The sequence below is a fragment of the Heterodontus francisci genome, chromosome 8 (genome assembly GCF_036365525.1).
Source record: "Heterodontus francisci isolate sHetFra1 chromosome 8, sHetFra1.hap1, whole genome shotgun sequence".
Classification (NCBI taxonomy): domain Eukaryota; kingdom Metazoa; phylum Chordata; class Chondrichthyes; order Heterodontiformes; family Heterodontidae; genus Heterodontus; species Heterodontus francisci.
This window is the reverse complement of record NC_090378.1, coordinates 1,308,704-1,329,358: the sequence shown is the minus strand read 5'-3', so window position 1 is coordinate 1,329,358 and position 20,655 is coordinate 1,308,704. Positions and strand designations below refer to the sequence as shown.

Below are 20,655 nucleotides of genomic sequence, written 5' to 3'. Positions count from 1 at the left end.
AGAGGGCTTTAAACTAAATAGTGGAGGGAAGGGATCAAATTTGGGAAGATGTGGTAAAGCAAAGAATAGAGTCAAGGCAAGAGAGAAGGGTATTAATATGGGAAATGATATACAGCCCATGACAGAAAGGGACAGAGCATATAAATCTAAGGCTCTGTATCTGAGTGCATGCAGCATTTGAAACAAAACATAGCAAAACTCATAGCTCAAATAGAAATAAATAAGTATGATCTGATAGCCATTACAGAGACATGGCTGCAGGACGACATAGATTGGGACCTGAATATTGAAGGGTACATGACATTTAGGAAGGATAGAAAGCTAGGAAAAGGTGGAGGGGTGGTTCTGTTAATTAATGATGGTATTAGCGCAATAGAGAGGGCTGACCTAAGTTCAGGAAACCAGGATGTAGAAGCAGTTGGGTAGAGATGAGAAATGATAAAGGCAAGAAGTCATTTGTGGGAGTGGTGTACAGGAACTTTAACATTAACCACACTGTAGGACAGAGTGTAACGGAAGAAATAATGGGAGCTTGTCAGAAAGGTACGGCGATAATCATGAGGGATTTTAATCTACATATCATCTTCTTCTCTTTGGCCTCCTTGTCTTGAGAGACAATGGGTAAACGCCTGGAGGTGGTCAGTGGATTGTGAAGCAGTGCCTGGAGTGGCTATAAAGGCCAATTCTAAAGTGACAGACTGGAAGAATCAGATAGGCAAAGGTAGCCTAGATGTTGTTGGGATAGTTTCTTAGATCAGCACGTTCTGGAGCCAACCAGAGAGCAGGCTTTATTAGACCTGGTATTGTGCAAAGAGATGGGACTAATTAATGACCTCATAGTGAAGGCCCCCACAGGCAGCAGCGATCATAATATGATTGAATTTTACATTCAGTTTGAGAGCAACAAGAGTGGGTCCAAGACTAGTATTTTAAACTTAACTTAAGGGCAATTATGAGGGCATGAAAGCAGAGCTAGCAAAAGTGAACTGGCAAATCAGGTTAAGGGATAGGTCAATAGAGAGGTAGTGGCAGACATTTAAGAAGCTATTTCAACATACATTTCCACGAGAAAAAAAATTACAAGGGTGGGATCTACCATCCGTGGTTAACTAAAACAGTTAAAGATAGTATCAAACTTAAAGAAAAAGCCTATAATTGTGCAAAAATGGGAGGCAGGTCAGAAGATTGGACAGAATATAAAAAACAGCAAAAAATGACTAAAAGATTAATAAGGAGGCAAAAATTAGTGCAAGAGAAATATAAAATAGCTAGAAATATAAAAACAGATAAGAGTTTCTATAGATATTTAAAAAAGAATTAACAAAGTGAACATTGGTCCTATGGAAAGTGAGTCTGGGGAATTAATAATGGATAATAAAGAGATGGCAGATGAATTGAACAGATATTTTGCATTGGTCTTCACTATTGAAGATACAAGTAACATCCCAGTATTAGCTGTAAGTCAGGAAATGGAAGGGAGGGAGGAACTCAAGAAAATTACAATCACCAGGGAAGTGGTACTGAACAAATTGTTGGAGCCTCAGGCTGACAAGTCCCTGGGTCCTGATGGACTTCATCCTAGGGTGTTAAAAGAAGTGGCTGGTGAGATAATTGATGCATTTGTTTTAATTTTCCAAAATTCCTGAGATTCAAGGAAGGTTCTGTTAGATTGGAAAATAGCGAATGTAACTCCTTTATTCAAAAAGGGAGACAGAAAGCAGGTAACTGCAGGCCAGTTAGCTTAACATCTATCTTGGGGAAAATGTTAGAAGTTATTATTAAGATGGTATAGCAGGGCATTTAGAAAAATTCAAGGTAATCAGGCAGAGTCAACACGGTTTTATGAAAGGGAAATCGTGTTAACCAAGTTATTGGAGTTCTTGGAAGAAAGGGGAACCGGTGGATGTATTGTACTTAGATTTCCGGAAGGCATTTGATAAGGTGCCACATCAAAGGTTATTGCAGAAAATAAAACCCCTTTGTGTAGGGGGTAACATATTTCATGGATAGAAAATTGGTTAGCTAACATGAAACTGACAGTAGGCATAAATGGGTCATTTTCTGGTTGGCGAGATGTAATGAGTGGTGTGCCACAGGGATCAGTATTGGGGCTTCAAATTTTACAATTTATATAAATGACGTGGATGAAGGGACCAAAAGTATGGTTGCTAAATATGCTGATGACACAAATATATGTCGGAAAGTAAGTTGTGAAGAGGACATAAGGGGGCTACAAAGGAATATAGATAGGTTAAGTGAGTGGGCAAAGATCTGGAAAATGGAGTATAATGTGGGAAAGTGTGAAATTGTCCACTTTGGCAGGAAGAATAAAAAAGAAGCATATTATCTAAATGGTGAGAGATTGCACAGCTCTGAGATGCAGAGGGATCTGGGTGTCCTAGTGTATGAATCGCAAAAGGTTAGTATGCAGGTACAGCAAGTAATTAGGAAAGCTAATAGAATGTTATCGTTTATTGTGAGGGGAATTGAATACAAAAATAGAAAGGTTATTCTTCAGCTGTACAGGGCATTGGTGAGACCACATCTGGAGTACTGTGTACAGTACTGGTCTCCTTATTTAAGCAAGGATGTTAATGCATTGGAAGCAGGACAGAGAAGGTTTACGAGACTAATACCTGGAATGGGTGGGTTGTCTTACGAGGAAAGATTGGACAGGCTAGGCTTGTATTTGGTGGAGTTTAGAAGAGTAAGAGGCGAGTTTATTGAAACAGCTAAGATCCTGAGGGGTCTTGACAGGGTGGATGTGGAAAGGATGTTTCCCCTTGTGGGAGAATCTAGAACTAGGGGTCACTGTTTAAAAATAAGGGGTCGCCCATTTAAGACAGAGATGAGGAGAAATATTCTCTCAGAGGGTCGTGAGTCTTTGGAACTCTCTTCCTCAAAAGAAGGTGGAAGCAGAGTCTTTGAATATTTTAAGGCAGAGGTAGATAGATTCTTGATAAGCAAGGGGGTGAAAGGTTATCGGGGGTAGACGGGAATGTGAAGTTGAGGTTACAATCAGATCAGCCATGATCTTATTGAATGGCAGAGCAGACACAAGGGGCCAAGTGGCCTCCTCCTGCTCCTAATTCATACTTTTGTATATAATGATGGAGTGGCTAAAATTGGTGATGTGCAAGAGGCCAGAATTAGAGGAGTGTGGAGATTTTGGAGGATTGTAGGGCTGGAGGCAATAACAGAAATAGGGAGGGAAGAGGCCATGGAGGGATTTGAAAGTAAGGATGAGAATTTTTAAATTGAGGTGTTGCTGGACCGGGAGCCAGTGTAGGTCAGTGAACACCAGGGGTGATGGATGAACAAGACTTGGTTTAAGTTAGGACAAGGGCAGCAGAGGTTTTTGGATGAGCTGAAGTTTCTGGAGTGTGGAAGGTGGCAGGAGAGATCTGGAGTTATCGAGCTTGGAGATAACAATCTGACAACCAGTGAATGTATTGTGTAAGCAGTGGATGTGTGGCCAGGAAAGGGTTACAGCACACGGGGAGTCACCAGAGGCTCTCTCTCAGTAGAAATTAATCAGGGAACTCAGAAATGGAACTGGATTTTCGATTAAGGCAGCAGCTGGAAGAAAGGTCTGAATGTTTGCTTGTGATTGTGTTAATGGATAGTGCGTGTGGAGGTGAAGGAGAGGAGCAATTTACTGATAGAAACACAGGCCTGGTACACCCCCCATCAATTGCCAGAGTTTGGGAATGAGCTTGTGGAGATGCTGAACATACTGAGTGACAAGTGGTCACAGTGAATTTGATCCAATCCTCTCACTGAGGGAGCTGCTTTCAGTTCACATTCGATCAAATCAGCACAGATTGATTCACAGTCCTTGCACATTTTCAAATAGCTTGTTCCAGACTCGCTGCTTGATTACTGATTTTTAATAATGCTTTAGTTAAAGTGATTGCAACTATCAGCCCACCTCCTGCTGGGGAATTGACCAATCAAACTCCTCAGGAGATGGGAGATTTGCAAAGGAAAGTTTGCTTGGTTTTTCTTCAAACTTGAGCAGAATATTTCTCCACGTTTTTCACCGTCTCAGGACATCCCAAATCACCTCACGGCCAATGAAGTACGCTTGAAATGTAGCCACTGTTGTAATGCAATAACATGGCAGTCAAACTGTGCACAGCAAGATCCCCCAATCAGCAATGTGATAATGACCAAAAAATCTGTTTTAGTGATGTAGATTGAATGATAAAGATTGGCCCAGAATACTGGGAGAACTCACCGGCTCTTTGAAATAGTAGCTGTGGTTAACCTCTTAGGGCAGAAGGTGTTTCGGTTTAAACACTTCATCTGAAAGACTGCATCTCTGACAGTGCAGCACTCCCTCAGTATTGACATTCTGACAGTACAGCACTCCCTCAGCACTGACCCTCTGACAGTGCAGCACTCCCTCAGTACTGACATTCTGACAGTGCAGCACTCCCTCAGTACTGACATTCTGACAGTGCAGCACTCCCTCAGTACTGACATTCTGACAGTGCAGCACTCCCTCAGTACTGACATTCTGACAGTGCAGCACTCCCTCAGTACTGACATTCTGACAGTGCAGCACTCCCTCAGTACTGACATTCTGACAGTGCAGCACTCCCTCAGTACTGACATTCTGACAGTGCAGCACTCCCTCAGTACTGACATTCTGACAGTGCAGCACTCATTCAGTACTGACATTCTGACAGTGCAGCACTCATTCAGTACTGACATTCTGACAGTGCAGCACTCATTCAGTACTGACCCTCCGACAGTGCAGCACTCCCTCAGTACTGAAATTCTGACAGTGCAGCACTCCCTCAGCACTGACATTCTGACAGTGCAGCACTCCCTCAGCACTGACATTCTGACAGTGCAGCACTCCCTCAGTACTGACATTCTGACAGTGCAGCACTCCCTCAGTACTGACATTCTGACAGTGCAGCACTCCCTCAGTACTGACATTCTGACAGTGCAGCACTCCCTCAGTACTGACATTCTGACAGTGCAGCACTCCCTCAGTACTGACATTCTGACAGTGCAGCACTCCCTCAGTACTGACATTCTGACAGTGCAGCACTCCCTCAGTACTGACATTCTGACAGTGCAGCACTCCCTCAGTACTGACCCTCCGACAGTGCAGCACTCCCTCAGTACTGAAATTCTGACAGTGCAGCACTCCCTCAGTACTGAAATTCTGACAGTGCAGCACTCCCTCAGCACTGACATTCTGACAGTGCAGCACTCCCTCAGCACTGACATTCTGACAGTGCAGCACTCCCTCAGTACTGACATTCTGACAGTGCAGCACTCCCTCAGTACTGACATTCTGACAGTGCAGCACTCCCTCAGTACTGACATTCTGACAGTGCAGCACTCCCTCAGTACTGACATTCTGACAGTGCAGCACTCCCTCAGTACTGACATTCTGACAGTGCAGCACTCCCTCAGTACTGACATTCTGACAGTGCAGCACTCATTCAGTACTGACATTCTGACAGTGCAGCACTCATTCAGTACTGACCCTCCGACAGTGCAGCACTCCCTCAGTACTGAAATTCTGACAGTGCAGCACTCCCTCAGCACTGACATTCTGACAGTGCAGCACTCCCTCAGCACTGACATTCTGACAGTGCAGCACTCCCTCAGTGCTGCACTGAGAGTGAAAGTGTGGATTATCAGCTTAAGGCTCTGGAGTGAGTGAGGTGAAAGTCCTGCCCATTGAGCCATCACTGCGAGCTTGAGAAAGTGGTTGGTATTTGAAATTGGGGACTGGTCAGATGGTTGGTGATGGTGATGGCCCTCTCCTCTCTTTCTGTATTCTGTACTGCAAGAATACCTCATGAATCTTATTTTCTCTCTTATTGACAGGGTGTTCCTGGGAAACCTGGCCCGAGGGGACAAAGAGGTCCAACAGTAAGTATCTGTCACTTCCAGCACCCTCGAAAACACCTTTGCACATTACAGAGAGGCCAATCCATTCCATGATGTTTAGCTGGACTGTCAAATGTCATTTGATAAAGCGCCATTTTAAAAATTCATTTCAGGGGATGTGGGCATTGCTGGCTAGACCAGTATTTATTGCCTTTTGAGAAGGTGGAGGTGAGCTGCCTTCTTGAACCGCTGCAGTCCATGTGGGGTAGGTACACCCACAGTGCTGTTAGGAAGGGAGTTCCAGGATTTTGACCCAGTGATTCAAGAAGGCAGCTCACCACCACCTTCTCAAGGGCAATTAGGGATGGGCATGATGTGCAAATTCCATGAAAGAATAAAACAAACAGCGAGCAAGAATTCAGGAGGACAGAGACAGACTTGTAAAATGGGCAGATACGTGGCAGATGCAGTTAAGTGTGAATCTTTGTCAGGAGCAACATGGAGAGACAGTATCATCTGAATGGTATTGTTGTGTGGAGGGTGTAAGAACAGAGGGACCTGGGGTTGCTTATTCTTCAATCTTTGAAGGTAACAGGGCAAGTTGATAGGGTGTTTGAGAAAGTGATTGGGATACTTGGTTGCCTAAATAAGGGCAATGAATATAAAACAAGGAAGTCATGCTAAACCTTTACCAATCACAGGTTAGGTCTCAGCTGGAGTGAGTATTGGAATGAATTTTCCCAGCCCTGTGGTGCTCGGCTTGGAGGAGGCAGTGGAAGGGATCGGGTGTGCCGGGAAATAGTGGATAATCGCGTCAGGACACTCCCTGACATATTCCAAGGAACATTCCCAGTGCGGCCTGAGAAACGAATGGCCTGCCCAGACTGCAGAGTTGGGCCGCCAATTTACATACTTAACATCCCAATTAGGAGTGATTTTGCCGCATCGCTGGCATCTTGGCAGCAGTGCGACCCTCCTGCTGTGTGGGGAGGCACCTCCCTGCAGCAGGCTGTGGGCGCCATCGGAGCTGGAGACTCCATTCCCTATAGACGGGGCTGTGGGGAGGAAAGGCCACATTCGCAGCTGAACCACCACCGCCGGATGGGGTTTCCCTCCCTTCCAAACAGGCCAACTGGCTTGGCCCCTCTGAAATTTTTATTTAGATTTAAGCCTTTGAGGGTGCCTCCATTTTGGGGTGCCTCCATTTTGAGGTGCCTCCATTTTGAGTTGCCCTCTTGTTGAGGTGCCTCCATTCTGAGGTGCCTCCATTTTGAGTTGCCCTCTTGTTGAGGTGCCTCCATTCTGAGGTGCCTCCATTTTGAGTTGCCCTCTTGTTGAGGTGCCTCCATTCTGAGGTGCCTCCATTTTGAGTTGCCCTCTTGTTGAGGTGCCTCCATTTTGAGGTTCCCTCATGTTCTCAAACCTGCATCAGCAACATCCACCTCTCCCGGTGGGGCAGCCGAAGCTCTGGAGCTCCGGCCTTCTGGTCCGACAGCATCGGGGCCCTGCTCACTGTCCTTAACGGGATGGTGAGCTCGGAGGCAGCCAGTTAGGCGGCTGCTTCTGGAAAAATTGCTTGACTCATCTCCTTCCTGGCAACCTTTAAAGGGTAAACCCCTGTGGGGAGATTGTTGGGGTTGTGGGGTCTGCCTTCCCTGCCTTCGGGCTGGGGACCCCCGTTGACACATGGGGTTGTTTTGATCTAGAATTCACAGCCTGAAAATTTGGTGGGATCAGATTCCATAGGAAGGCAATTGGATATATAGTTGTAGAGGAAAAAGTTTACAGAGCTATGGGGAAAGAGCAGGGGAGTGGAACTAATTGGATAGCTCTGTCAAAGAGCTGGCACAGGTATGATGGGCTGAATGGCCTCCTTCTGTGCTGTCTGATTCTCAGAATCTACTGTTGAAACATAATCCATGCAACCATTGAAGTCTGCTGCATAGAAGGAGGCCATTTGGTGCAACATATCCATGCTAGCTCTTTCCTGGAGCAACCCAGAACGAGAATAAGTTTCAAGGTGTGACAAGGGAGTTATCTTCCCCTGGGAAGTAGGCTGGGAGACGGCTTGCCAGTAAAATTGCAGGGATTGTCAGGGCATTTTACTGATGGTGGGACTGGAAGCAGAGAGGCTTCCTGCTCTGCGGAGGAGACCAGCCAATTGCCATCATTAGAGACCCAATAAGGGGCCAATTTACGGTGCTGTCAGCATTTCTCCGATAGCAGAGGACCCCCTCCCACTGCATTGGGAGGCTGCCAGATAAATGGAGGTGGCCTCCCTGCAGCAGCAGGGGTAATGGGAGGGGTGGGGGGTGGTTTAATGAAACAAAGATGATTCTACAGGCAGGGAAGGCAGCCCCCATGGCCCCAACAATCTCCCTTCAGTTGGTTTCTCTTTCAACATTTGGCCCCATTTTTCCCCTTACCTGGCCCAGCTCCTGAGATCTCCTGCACACCTCAGCTGCAACTACCTCTCCTGGTAGAACTGGTGAGGCTTCAGAGCCTCTGGTCCTCCCCCAATCTCCTTAAATGGACGTCAGGCCCTCAGGCGACCATGGGGACATAGGAACAGGAGTAGGCCATTCAGCCCATCGAGCCTGCTCTGCCATTCAACACGCTCATAGCTGATCATCCACTTCAATGCCTGTTTCCCACACTATCCTCATATCCCCTTTTGTCATTGGTATTTACAAATATGTCAATCTCTGCTTTAAACATGCTCAATGACTGAGCTGCCACAGCCCTCTGGGGTGGAGAATTCCAAAGATTCACAACCCTCTGAGTAAAGATATTTCTCCTCATCTCTGTCCTAAGTGACTTCCCCCTTATTTTGAAATTGTGTCTCCTGGTTCTAGACTCTCCAACCAGGGGAAACATCTTACCTGCATCTACTCTGTTTAAGTATTTACCAATTAGGAGGCCGCCTGTGGTAAAATTATTGAACAGGTCACCCTGCTGGCAAGTCCAGGTTTGGGACCCACTTTTTACCACAACGTCAGGGTTCCGACTGCCCTCATAAAATTCAGCCCTACAGTCAGGGAATACAGTAGAAGTAGGAGACCATTCGGTCCATCGTGCCTGTGCTGGCTCTTTGAAAGAGCTATCCAATTAGTCTCACTCCCCCCGCTCTTTCCCCATAACCCTGCAAATTTTCTCTATTTCAGGTTTTTATCCAAAGTTATTATTGAATCTGCTTCCACCGCCCTTTCAGGCAGCGCATTCCAGATCACAACAACTCACTGTGTAAAAAACATTCTCCTCATCTCCCCCTCTGGTTCTTTTACCAATTACCTTCAATCTGTGTCCTCTGGTTACTGACCCTCCTGTCACTGGAAACAGATTCTCCTTATTTACTCCATCAAAACTTCTCCACTCTCTTGGCAATGGGGCATCTGAGACCTCAGTGAACAACATAGTCAACAGTCTGTCTCCTTAACCAATGAGATTTAATGATTGAGAAGGAAGTGAGTGAATTAGAGTCAAATCGGGTCCAGAAAGAGAAATAAAGTGAGGGAAAGAATAAATGGATTAAGAGAGAGAGAAAAAAGAGACAGAAATTAGGCCAGAAAATTGAAGATGTTAAATTTATAAATCTCTAAGAATAGTTGACTAACTACAGGAATGTGTTTAAACTGTTTCACTTGTTCCCTTTCTGAACTGAAGAGGTTGAGTGGCAGTGCATTAACAGGTTCCTTATGCTGTTAATTTCCAGACCTAGCTCCGTTTAATAATGGGCAAATACCAACATTTCTCAAAACTCGCAGGGCGGATGAGGACGAGATCTCGTTTTCATGAGATGGATGATGGAGTGCACAAATTCCCCAGCAACATGTGGTGATTCACCATTCATGGCGTTTCTCTCCCTCATTACATGTTGCTGGGTTATTTACACTTTAATAACAGGCAGTGTCATTAAACTTCTAACAGGAAAATCTGTCTCATTATTTCTAGTTCAATATTTTTATTTGTGACTTTTTTCCAGGGTCCACGTGGAGGTCGTGGTCCGAGGGGTCCAACCGGCAAACCAGGACCAAAGGTATTTCATGCCTGGTATCATAAAGGCAGCTAACAACCCAGATTGTTGAACCCTTTATCAACTGGATTGATGGGGAGGTTTACAGCTCATTATCTCTTTGTCCGCAGGGAACCTCCGGCAATGATGGACCCCCTGGAACTCCTGGGGAAAGGGTAAGCATCTGTGTCTCCACATGGTGAGGAACAGTCAACGCGAGGGTCAATCCCAGGCCATGCAGAAATGGTTTGAATATTAGAAACTGGTTTCCACTGGCATATTCTGCATGGTGAGAGAATGAGCTTGAAAATCAGAGCTGGAGGAACAGTCGGTCGTCTTGGCAGAATGAGATGTACATTTCATTCCCTGTTGTTATCTTCATTCACTTCCATAATCCTCTAGAGTCAACCGGAATGCAGACCCCGTTGGCTGTGAAACTTGGACCCCTCGTCACCTAGCCCGTGTCACGCCAGCTTGGTTCTGCGGAATGTCTTTTGTCCTGAGATTGTGTAAAGAGCCTGTCTCTGACCAGCTAGTCCAACATATCCTGACAACAACAATACCTTGCATTTATAAAGCACCTTTAATGTAATGACATGCTCCAAGGCAGCACAAGCCTGACACTGAACCACATCATCAGATATTAGGTCAGGTGACCAAAAACTCAGTCGAAGAGGGAGGTTTTATGGAGCTTCTTAAAGGAGAAGAGAGAGAGGTGGAGAGAGGTTCAGGGAGGGAATTCCAGAGCTTAGGGCCCAGGCAACTGAAGGCATGGCCACCAATGGTGGAGAGATGGGAATCAGGGATGCTCAAGAGGCCAGAATTGGAGGAGAGCAGAGATGGTATAGGGGTGTAGGGGCTGGAGGAGGTTACAGAGATAGGGAGGGGTGTAGGGGCTGGAGGAGGTTACAGAGATAGGGAGGGGTGTAGGGATGGAGGAGGTTACAGAGATAGGGAGGGGTGTAGGGGCTGGAGGAGGTTACAGAGATAGGGAGGGGTGTAGGGGCTGGAGGAGGTTACAGAGATAGGGAGGGGTGTAGGGATGGAGGAGGTTACAGAGATAGGGAGGGGTGTAGGGATGGAGGAGGTTACAGAGATAGGGAGGGGTGTAGGGGCTGGAGGAGGTTACAGAGATAGGGAGGGGTGTAGGGGCTGGAGGAGGTTACAGAGATAGGGAGGGATGTAGGGGCTGGAGGAGGTTACAGAGATGGGGAGGGGTGTAGGGGGTGGAGGGATTTGAAAACAAGGATGAGAATTTTTAAAATCAAAGTGTTGTCTAACGAGAAGCCAATGTAATCAAAGACAGGGCCCTCGGCTCTGGATACTCAGAATGGCAGGCATTGTCACCATTATGGAGGGTAATGAATAATGGAGAAGAGGCCTAGGTGGGAGAGGCGAGGTTAATCACACATTTTGCTTCTGCCCCAGGGGGATTTAGATGCTGCTTATGTGTCCTCAATGTCTAATCTTTGTTCTGTTTATGTTTCAGGGACCTCAAGGACCCCAGGGCCCAACAGGATTTCTCGGACCGAGAGGCCCTCCAGTAAGTAAACTGCTCCTTTCCTGTTTGTGTTCACTGCAGCCACAGACTCTAAGTTAGGCCTGGTTTCAGTCTGGTGGGAACAGGCCCAATGGATCACCCCAACCCCCACAAACCTGAGTTAATATTGCAAAAGGGCCCCAATGAAGTGATTGGCACCTGGCACGAATATGCAGAGAAAGATCCCGTTAGCTTTGAACTGGCGTCCTTGCTACTTGTGCAAAGAGATGTCTGAGAGGATCTAAAGCAGGGGTGTCACCCCGAGCAAATTTAACCGCCTGCCCGGAAATCCGTCACAGCTGTTGCTCTAATCTGGCAGATAATTTACCTCTTCCTCCTCCTCTGCCCTTCCCCCCCCTTCCCCCCTTCTTCCCCTTTTCCACCTCATTCCCATCACCCTACTCTCCTCCCCTCCCACCCACTCCCACTCCCACTTCCCATCCCTTCACCTCCCACTCTCCGCACTTTTCTCCCCTCCCCCTCCTGACCCCCTCCCCCTCTCTGCATCTCCTCCCCTCCCCCTCTCCCTACTCCCTTCCCCTCCCCCTCTCCCTCCTCCCCTCCCCTCCCCCTCTCCTCACCTCCTGCTCCTCTCCCTACCCCAGTCACCTCCCACTCTCCGCACTTCTTCCCCTTCCCCCTGTTCCGGCCCCCTCCCCCTCTCCCCACCTTCTCCCCCTCTCCCTATTCCCATCACCTCCCACTCTCCGCACTTCCTCCCCTTCCCTCCCCCTCTGTCTACCCCCCTCCTCCTCTCCCCACCTCCTCCCCATCTCCCTAACCCCCTCCCCTCCCACTCTCCTCACCCTCCCCCCACCTCCTCCCCTCCCCCTCTCCGTCTCCCTACCCCCCTCCCCTCCGGTTGTGATAGAGTAAACAAGGAGACATCGTTTCCAGTGACAGAGGCTCACTAACCAGAGGACATGGATTTAAGGTTAAAACAAAGAACCAGAGAGGGAGATGAGGAGAGTTTCTTTTACACAGTGAGTTGTTGTGATCTGGAATGCGCTGCCTGAAAGGGCGGTGGAAGCAGATTCAATAATAACTTTCAAAAGGGAATTGGATAAATATTTGAAGAAGAAATTTGCAGGACTATGAGGAAAGAGCAGGAGAGTGGGATTAATTGGATAGCTCTTTCAAAGAGACAGCACAGGCACGATAGGCTGAATGGACTCCTGTGCTGTAGTATCTATGGCTGGGATTTTACCATCACCCTCCACCCTGGGACAGGCTGGGAGACAGGGTGTGGATGTAAAAATCAGTTGTGATGGCGGTGGGTGCTGTGCCCATTGCCTACCCACCTCTGCTGGTATTGGGACGGTGGTGGGTGCTGTGCCCATTGCCTACCCACCACTGCTGGTATTGGGACGGTGGTGGGTGCTGTGCCCATTGCCTACCCACCTCTGCTGGTATTGGGACGGTGGTGGGTGCTGTGCCCATTGCCTACCCACCTCTGCTGGTATTGGGACGGTGGTGGGTGCTGTGCCCATTGCCTACCCACCTCTGCTGGTATTTTACCTGCAACGGATGGAACTTTGCCACCTGGGAAGTCTGTTCAGTAAAACCTGGCGGCCTCACTGTGGGTTGTGCGGGGTGGGGGGGGGTCCCTCCTGACTGGGCACCCTGTGTCCCATGGTGGTCACCCCCCCCCTCCCCCTCGCCGGGGCCTAGCTGATTGGCCGGGAGGCGGGACATCCTGCCTCATGGGGGTGGAACCCACAACTGCAGCCAATTAACCGGCTGAGCCACACAAAATAACACCGTGGCTTCCAGGGCGGACGGAGGCAGCTCAGCCCCCGACTTTCCAGTGGTGGGAGGGGCCACCGCCTTCTCCTTAAATACTGACCAATGATTCAATGAAAAGGATTGGAAGACTATTTAAACACTTGCTGTTATAAATCTCTCGGTGTTAATCCCGATCCTGTACCTCAATTCTCCCTGGGGTCTGTGTTAATGAAGCGGTCATTTTGTTTTCCAGGGCCCAGCTGGGAAAGATGGATTGCCTGGACACCCTGGACAGAGAGGCGAGACTGTGAGTATAACTCCTATCACAGGGACATAAGAACATGAGAAATAGGAGCAGGAGTAGGCCATTCAGCCCCTCAAGCCTGCCCTGCCATTCAGTAAGATCATGGCTGATCTGTCCCAGGCCTCAACTCCTCTTTTGGGCCTGCTCCGCATAACCCTCGACTCCCCGAGATTTTGGGGAGGTTGATGGAATGTTGGTCTTTACCTCAGGAAGTGAAGTTTCAGTTATACAGAGCCCTGGTCAGACTCCATCAGGAGGAACTGTGTTCAGTTCTGGGCCCCGCACTCAGGAAGGATATATTGACCTTGGAGTGGGTGCAGCACAGATTCACCAGAATGATCCTGGATTAAAAGGGTTAAATTATGAGGACAGGTTTTACAGACTCAGCTTGTATTCCCTCGAGTATCGAAGATTGAGGGTAGTCTGGGTTCTGTTCAGTTAGGTGCTGGGTACCAGGTCATGCAGAAGGAACTGTATCTGGTCAAGGAGTCAATGCTGTAGGAACTCCGAGGAGCTGTATTGATGCTTGAGAAGGAGCTGTGATTGTGTGAACCAATCCTCAACATTAGTGTCAAAATTCATGAATGGAAGTAAAAAGGATCAGGGGTCAGCAGGAACTCAGTAGATTCTGAAGACTCAATATCTCACAGAAAGTGAAAACTTTTCAACACCCCAACGCCTCAAAGATTAAATACAGAGTTACATTTCCATAGCGCCTTTCACAATGTCAGTTTGTCCCAAAGCTCGTTACAGCCAATGAAATACTTCTGAAGTACAGTCAGTGGGAAACACGGCAGCTAATTTGTACAGAGCAAGATTCCATAAACATAAATGTTTCTAATGAGCAGAATATCCGTTTGAGTGATGCTGGTTGAGGAATAAATATTCACTATAGGACACTGGGGAACTCCCCTGCTCGGCTTCACAATCGTGCCAGAGGATCTTTTACACCCAGCTGAGAGGGCTGAAGGAGACTCGGTTAAATGTTTCATCTGAAAGACAGCATCTCCGACAGTGCGGCGCTCCCTCAGTACTGCCCGTCCGACAGTACGGCGCCCCCTCAGTACTGACCCTCCGGCAGTGCTGCACTCCCTCTGTACTGCCCCTCCGGCAGTGCTGCACTCCCTCTGTACTGACCCTCCGACAGTGCGGTGCTCCCTCAGTACTGACCCTCCGACAGTGCGGCACTCCCTCTGTACTGACCCTCCGACAGTGCGGCGCTCCCTCAGTACTGACCCTCCGACAGTGCGGCGCTCCCTCAGTACTGACCCTCCGACAGTGCAGCACTCCCTCAGTACTGACCCTCCGACAGTGCGGCGCTCCCTCAGTACTGACCCTCCGACAGTACGGCGCCCCCTCAGTACTGACCCTCCGACAGTGCGGCACTCCCTCTGTACTGACCCTCCGACAGTGCGGCGCTCCCTCAGTACTGACCCTCCGACAGTGCAGCACTCCCTCAGTACTGACCCTCCGACAGTGCGGCGCTCCCTCAGTACTGACCCTCCGACAGTGCGGCGCTCCCTCAGTACTGACCCTCCGACAGTGCGGCACTCCCTCTGTACTGACCCTCCGACAGTGCGGCGCTCCCTCAGTACTGACCCTCCGACAGTGCAGCACTCCCTCAGTACTGACCCTCCGACAGTGCGGCGCTCCCTCAGTACTGACCCTCCGACAGTGCGGCGCTCCCTCAGTACTGACCCTCTGACAGTGCAGCACTCCCTCAGTACTGACCCTCCGACAGTGCGGCACTCCCTCTGTACTGACCCTCCGACAGTGCGGCGCTCCCTCAGTACTGCCCCTCCGACAGTGCGGCACTCCCTCAGTACTGACCCTGGAGGGATTTAAATATACAGCTAAGAAGTTTAAAATTGAGGCATTGCCAGACTGAGAGCCACTGTAAGACTATGAGCAGAGTGGGTGATGGTTGATTGGATGTGAAGCAAGTTGGCACATAAGCAGCAGAGTTTTGGATCTGCTGAAGTTTATGGAAAAACATCAATGGTTGTAAATATTTTGTGATCGAATTGGGGAATGTAATGGGAGCTTATTGAGTGGAGATGGTTCAATGATAATCGATGCACTAGTTCAGCCCAGGATCAAATTAGTTGTTTGTCAGCAAATGATGACATTGGTCGCTCATCAGCTGCAAGTGACAGCGTGAAGATCTGAACGATGGTTCACTTTCGTCAGACTCAGTATAATTCAACAGCTGCAGTTCCAGGTGCAGCAATTCTCTCTCTCCTGGTTAACTGAAATAGCTGCACCTGGAATAACTCAATTATTGCAGTCAGGCAAAAGTGGGCTAGGAAAACCATACCAACATAACACAATGAGCCAATCGAACTGGACGAACATCTCAAGTTTTGACTGTGATAAACGGCAGCACATGTCCCTTACTTTAAAGTCTCTATATCATTTCAAGCAATAATTTTTGACCTTGTTTCAGTGTCAACTGTGACTCAGTGGGTAGTTCTCTCACCTCTGATTCAGAAGATCATGGGTTCAAGCCCCACACCAGACATTTAAACACAAAGTCAAAACTGACAGCATCATTGCAATACTGAGGGAGTGCTGCACTGTCAAAAGTTCTGTCTTTCAAATGAGACGTTAATCTCTTTCCGGTGGGTGTAAAATATTCCATAACACTATTTGAAGAACAGCAGAGGCGTTCTCTCCATTCAGAGAAAGGGAATCGATCGACAAAGTGCGAATTAAGAAGAGCAGCAACTTGCATTTATATCTCACTTTTATCACCCTGAAACATCGTGAGGGGTTTCATAGGCGTGTAATCAAACAAAATTAGTCACCGAGTCATGGGAGCAGATTTGAGGACAAATGATCAAAATGTTGTTCATCAAGGCAGGGCTGAATCTTCCTGGTCCCTCTGAGACAGGTCTGACGGTGGTCCCTCTGAGGCAGGTCTGACGGTGGTCCCTCTGAGGCAGGTCTGACGGTGGTCCCGCTGAGGCAGGTCTGACGGTGGTCCCTCTGAGGCAGGTCTGACGGTGGTCCCTCTGAGGCAGGTCTGACGGTGGTCCCGCTGAGGCAGCTCTGACGGTGGTCCCGCTGAGGCAGCTCTGACGGTGGTCCCTCTGAGGCAGGTCTGACGGTGGTCCCTCTGAGGCAGGTCTGACGGTGGTCCCGCTGAGACAGGTCTGACGGTGGTCCCGCTGAGACAGGTCTGACGGTGGTCCCTCTGAGACAGGTCTGACGGTGGTCCCTCTGAGGCAGGTCTGACGGTGGTCCCTCTGAGGCAGGTCTGACGGTGGTCCCTCTGAGGCAGGTCTGACGGTGGTCCCTCTGAGGCAGGTCTGACGGTGGTCCCTCTGAGGCAGGTCTGACGGTGGTCCCTCTGAGGCAGGTCTGACGGTGGTCCCTCTGAGGCAGGTCTGACGGTGGTCCCTCTGAGACAGGTCTGACGGTGGTCCCTCTGAGGCAGGTCTGACGGTGGTCCCTCTGAGGCAGGTCTGACGGTGGTCGCTCTGAGGCAGGTCTGACGGTGGTCCCTCTGAGGCAGGTCTGACGGTGGTCCCTCTGAGGCAGGTCTGACGGTGGTCCCTCTGAGGCAGGTCTGACGGTGGTCCCTCTGAGGCAGGTCTGACGGTGGTCCCTCTGAGGCAGGTCTGACGGTGGTCCCTCTGAGGCAGGTCTGACGGTGGTCCCTCTGAGGCAGGTCTGACGGTGGCCCCGCTGAGACAGGTCTGACGGTGGCCGCTCTGAGGCAGGTCTGACGGTGGTACCAGGAGGATGGTAGGACTGGAGGGTTCTAGATCTCTGGATTGACCCATATCCCTACAGGAGGTAATAAGCGACTGCACTCAGATCCTCTCTCCGCTGTTTATGGTACAGTATAGAGGATACACTAACATCCCAGTATTAGCTGTAAGTCAGGAAACGGAAGGGAGGGGGAAGCTCAAGAAAATTACAATCATCAGGGAAGTGGTATGAACAAATTGTCGGAGCCTCAGGCTGACAAGTCCCTGGGTCCTGATGGACTTCATCCTAGGATGTTAGAAGAAGTGACTAGTGAGATAGTTGATTCTTTAGTTTTAATTTTCCAAAATTCCCTAGATTCTGGAAGGTTCCATTAGGGATTGGAAAATAGCCAATGTAACTCCTTTATTCAAAAAGGGAGGGAGACAGAAAGCAGGAAACTACAGGCCAGTTAAATTAACATCTATCTTGGGGAAAATGTTAGAAGCTATTATTAAAGACATTATAGCAGAACAATTCAAGTTAATCAGGCAGAGTCAACATGGCTTTGTGAAAGGGAAATCATGTTTAACCAATTTATTGGAGATCTTTGAGGGAGTTACATGTGCTGTGGATAAAGGGGAAGCGGTGGATGTATTGTACTTAGAATTCCAGAAGGCATTTGATAATTTGCTAAGGTGCCACATCAAAGGTTATTGCGGAAAATAAAAGCTCATGGTGTAGGTGGTAACATATTGGCATGGATAGAAGATTGGCTAACTAACAGGAAACAGAGAGTAGGTCATTTTCTGGTTGGCAAGACGTAACGAGTGGTGTGCCACACGGATCAGTGTTGGAGCCTCAACTTTTTACAATTTATATAAATGACTTAGATGAAGGGACCGAAGGTATGGTTGCTAAATTTGCTGATGAGACAAAGATAAGTAGGAAAGTAACTTGTGAAGAGGACCTAAGGAGGCTACAAAGGGATATAGATCGGTTAAGTGAGTGGGCAAAGACCTGGCAAATGGAATATAATGTGGGAAAGTGTGAAATTGTCCACTTTGGCAGGAAGAATAAAAAAGAAGCATATTATCTAAATGGTGAGAGATTGTAGAGCTCTGAGATGCAGAGGGATCTGGGTGTCCCAGTGCATGAATCGCAAAAGGTTAGTATGCAGGTCCAGTGAGTAATTAGGAAAGCTAATAGAATGTTATCGTTTATCGTGAGGGGAATTGAATACAAAAGTAGGGCGTTATGCTTCAGCTATACAGGGCATTGGTGAGACCACATCTGGAGAACTGTGTACAGTACTGGTCTCCTTATTTAAGGAAGGATGTACAGAGAAGGTTTACTAGACTAACACCTGGAATGGGCGGGCTGTCTTATGAGGAAAGATTGGACAGGCTAGGCTTGTATCCACTGGAATTTAGAAGAGTAAGAGGCGACTTGATTGAAACATATAAGATCCTGAGGGCTCTTGACAGAGTGGATGTGGAAAGGATGTTTCCCCTTGTGGGAGAATCTAGAACTAGGGGTCACTGTTAAACAATAAGGGGTCACCCATTTAAGACAGAGATGAGGAGAAATATTTTCTCAGAGGGTGGTGAGTCTTTGGAATTCTCTTCCTCAAAAGGCGGTGAAAGCAGAGTCTTTGAATATTTTTAAGGCAGAGGTAGATAGATTCTTAATAAGCAAGGGGGTGAAAGTTATCGGGATAGGTAGAAATGTGGAGTAATCAGTTCAGGCATGAACTTATTGAATGGCAGAGCAGGCTCGAGGGGCCGAGTGGCCTACTCCTGCTCCTAATTCGTATGTTTGTATGTAAGGAACAAGCTCCCTAATATCCCAAAGTGATTATCTCTCTCCCTCTGTCTAACCTTCAGAGATTGTACTGAGAATCAAAGTCCCCAATGCTTTCTAGATACTCGATAGAAGATTGACAATAGTTTGTGTCATGCTCAGAAGAAGCTGTGATGAAATAAACAATGAAGTGGTGGATTTATGAAGTAAAAGCCAACTGTTGAACTGAACCACAAAAAAGAATGGGTACATTTGTACCACAGACAAAATGAAGTCGAGGTCAGGTGACCCCTCCTTTACTGTCAATAAACACATCCGTCTGTTGAGGATGAAACTCTTTAGCCTCGTCTGAATTAGTTCTGGGGAGAACCCATTGAAATTGTAAAAAGCCCATTACAGATTCATGACTCCTATTGACAGGAATGAATTACAAAGGTTCTGTGACAGACTGACTCCACAGCCCAAACCAAGATGAGTAGAAGTGAAGTAACACCATTGTAACAGAATGGCCCGCATCCAGAAGTCAACAGATAGCAATGGTTTCCATATTCTGGACTATTGTGTGGTCTTACCAGGGGAGGGGGCCCTTTGTCACCTGACAGATACTCAAATGCGATGGATTTTTGCCTTAAAAGGTATCTCTCTGGAGAGAAAGGTGAGATCAAGTAAAGACTACAGGACTGTAGCTCCAACAAGAGATAGTGAGATATGGTCCAGCTAAGAAACCTGCTGAATAACAGCTTGAATAATCACTGCAGCAGGGAAATTTCAAGGTGACTTTGAGACTGTCCACTGTGACCGTTAGCCAGATTCACACTTTGGGCTGAATTTTAACCACAGAAGACTACAAAACTTCATCAACTCCAAGAATAGGAACATTCAGGCCTGCAACACTGTTATAAAATTTCCTCCAGAAAGAAACACTGAAGGTTCTTTAAGCAGCAGACTCTTGCACAGTAATTTGGACCTTAATTACATCCTACCCTTTTCACTCTATCTATTCTCGTGTATACACAGGTGTGTGAATGCTTGTGTGGGTGAAGGTTGTGACCATTTTGGGAGTTGTTTAAAAATAAATAGTTACCTTTTTTTAACCTATGAGAATACTTGAGTGGTGTGATGGGAAGGATTAGGCAGAGTTGTATTTGTCTCTGTTCAGATGACAAGAAACTCGAAAATATAGTTATCAATGAGGAGTATAGAAACACAATTCAGGGAAACGGACCGACTGGTGAAATGGGCAGAAACAAAGCAGATGAGGTTTAACACACAGAAGAGTGAAGGAAGTATCCTTCCTGAGAAACAATGACCAGGGCTGAATGCAGTGACCCACTTTGCAAGTTCAAATAGTGCACAATCACTAACATATTGGTATGATGATCTTAAATTATACTCAAGTTCTACTCATTAGTACTGTACCCCAGTGTTATACAGTGACAGACCTGTCCCCACCAGTACTGTACCCCAGTGTTATACAGTGACAGACCTGTCCCCACCATTACTGTACCCCAGTGTTATACAGGGACAGAGCTGTCCCCACCAGTACTGTACCCCAGTGTTATACAGTGACAGACCTGTCCCCACCAGTACTGTACCCCAGTGTTATACAGTGACAGACCTGTCCCCACCATTACTGTACCCCAGTGTTATACAGTGACAGACCTGTCCCCACCATTACTGTACCCCAGTGTTATACAGGGACAGAGCTGTCCCCACCAG

At 47.8% G+C, this 20,655-nt stretch overlaps 1 protein-coding gene across 1 annotated transcript in view; it reads left to right on the top strand.

The window, feature by feature from the left end:
• The window catches only part of LOC137373152 (collagen alpha-1(XI) chain-like), a 612,019-nt gene that overhangs the window by 308,230 nt on the left and 283,134 nt on the right, over positions 1-20,655 (top strand). Inside the window, exons 35-39 of the mRNA XM_068038011.1 lie at positions 5,857-5,901; positions 9,842-9,895; positions 10,003-10,047; positions 11,361-11,414; positions 13,390-13,443. Of these exons, the coding sequence (XP_067894112.1) occupies positions 5,857-5,901; positions 9,842-9,895; positions 10,003-10,047; positions 11,361-11,414; positions 13,390-13,443 (252 nt within the window). The remainder of the gene's footprint in view (positions 1-5,856; positions 5,902-9,841; positions 9,896-10,002; positions 10,048-11,360; positions 11,415-13,389; positions 13,444-20,655) is intronic.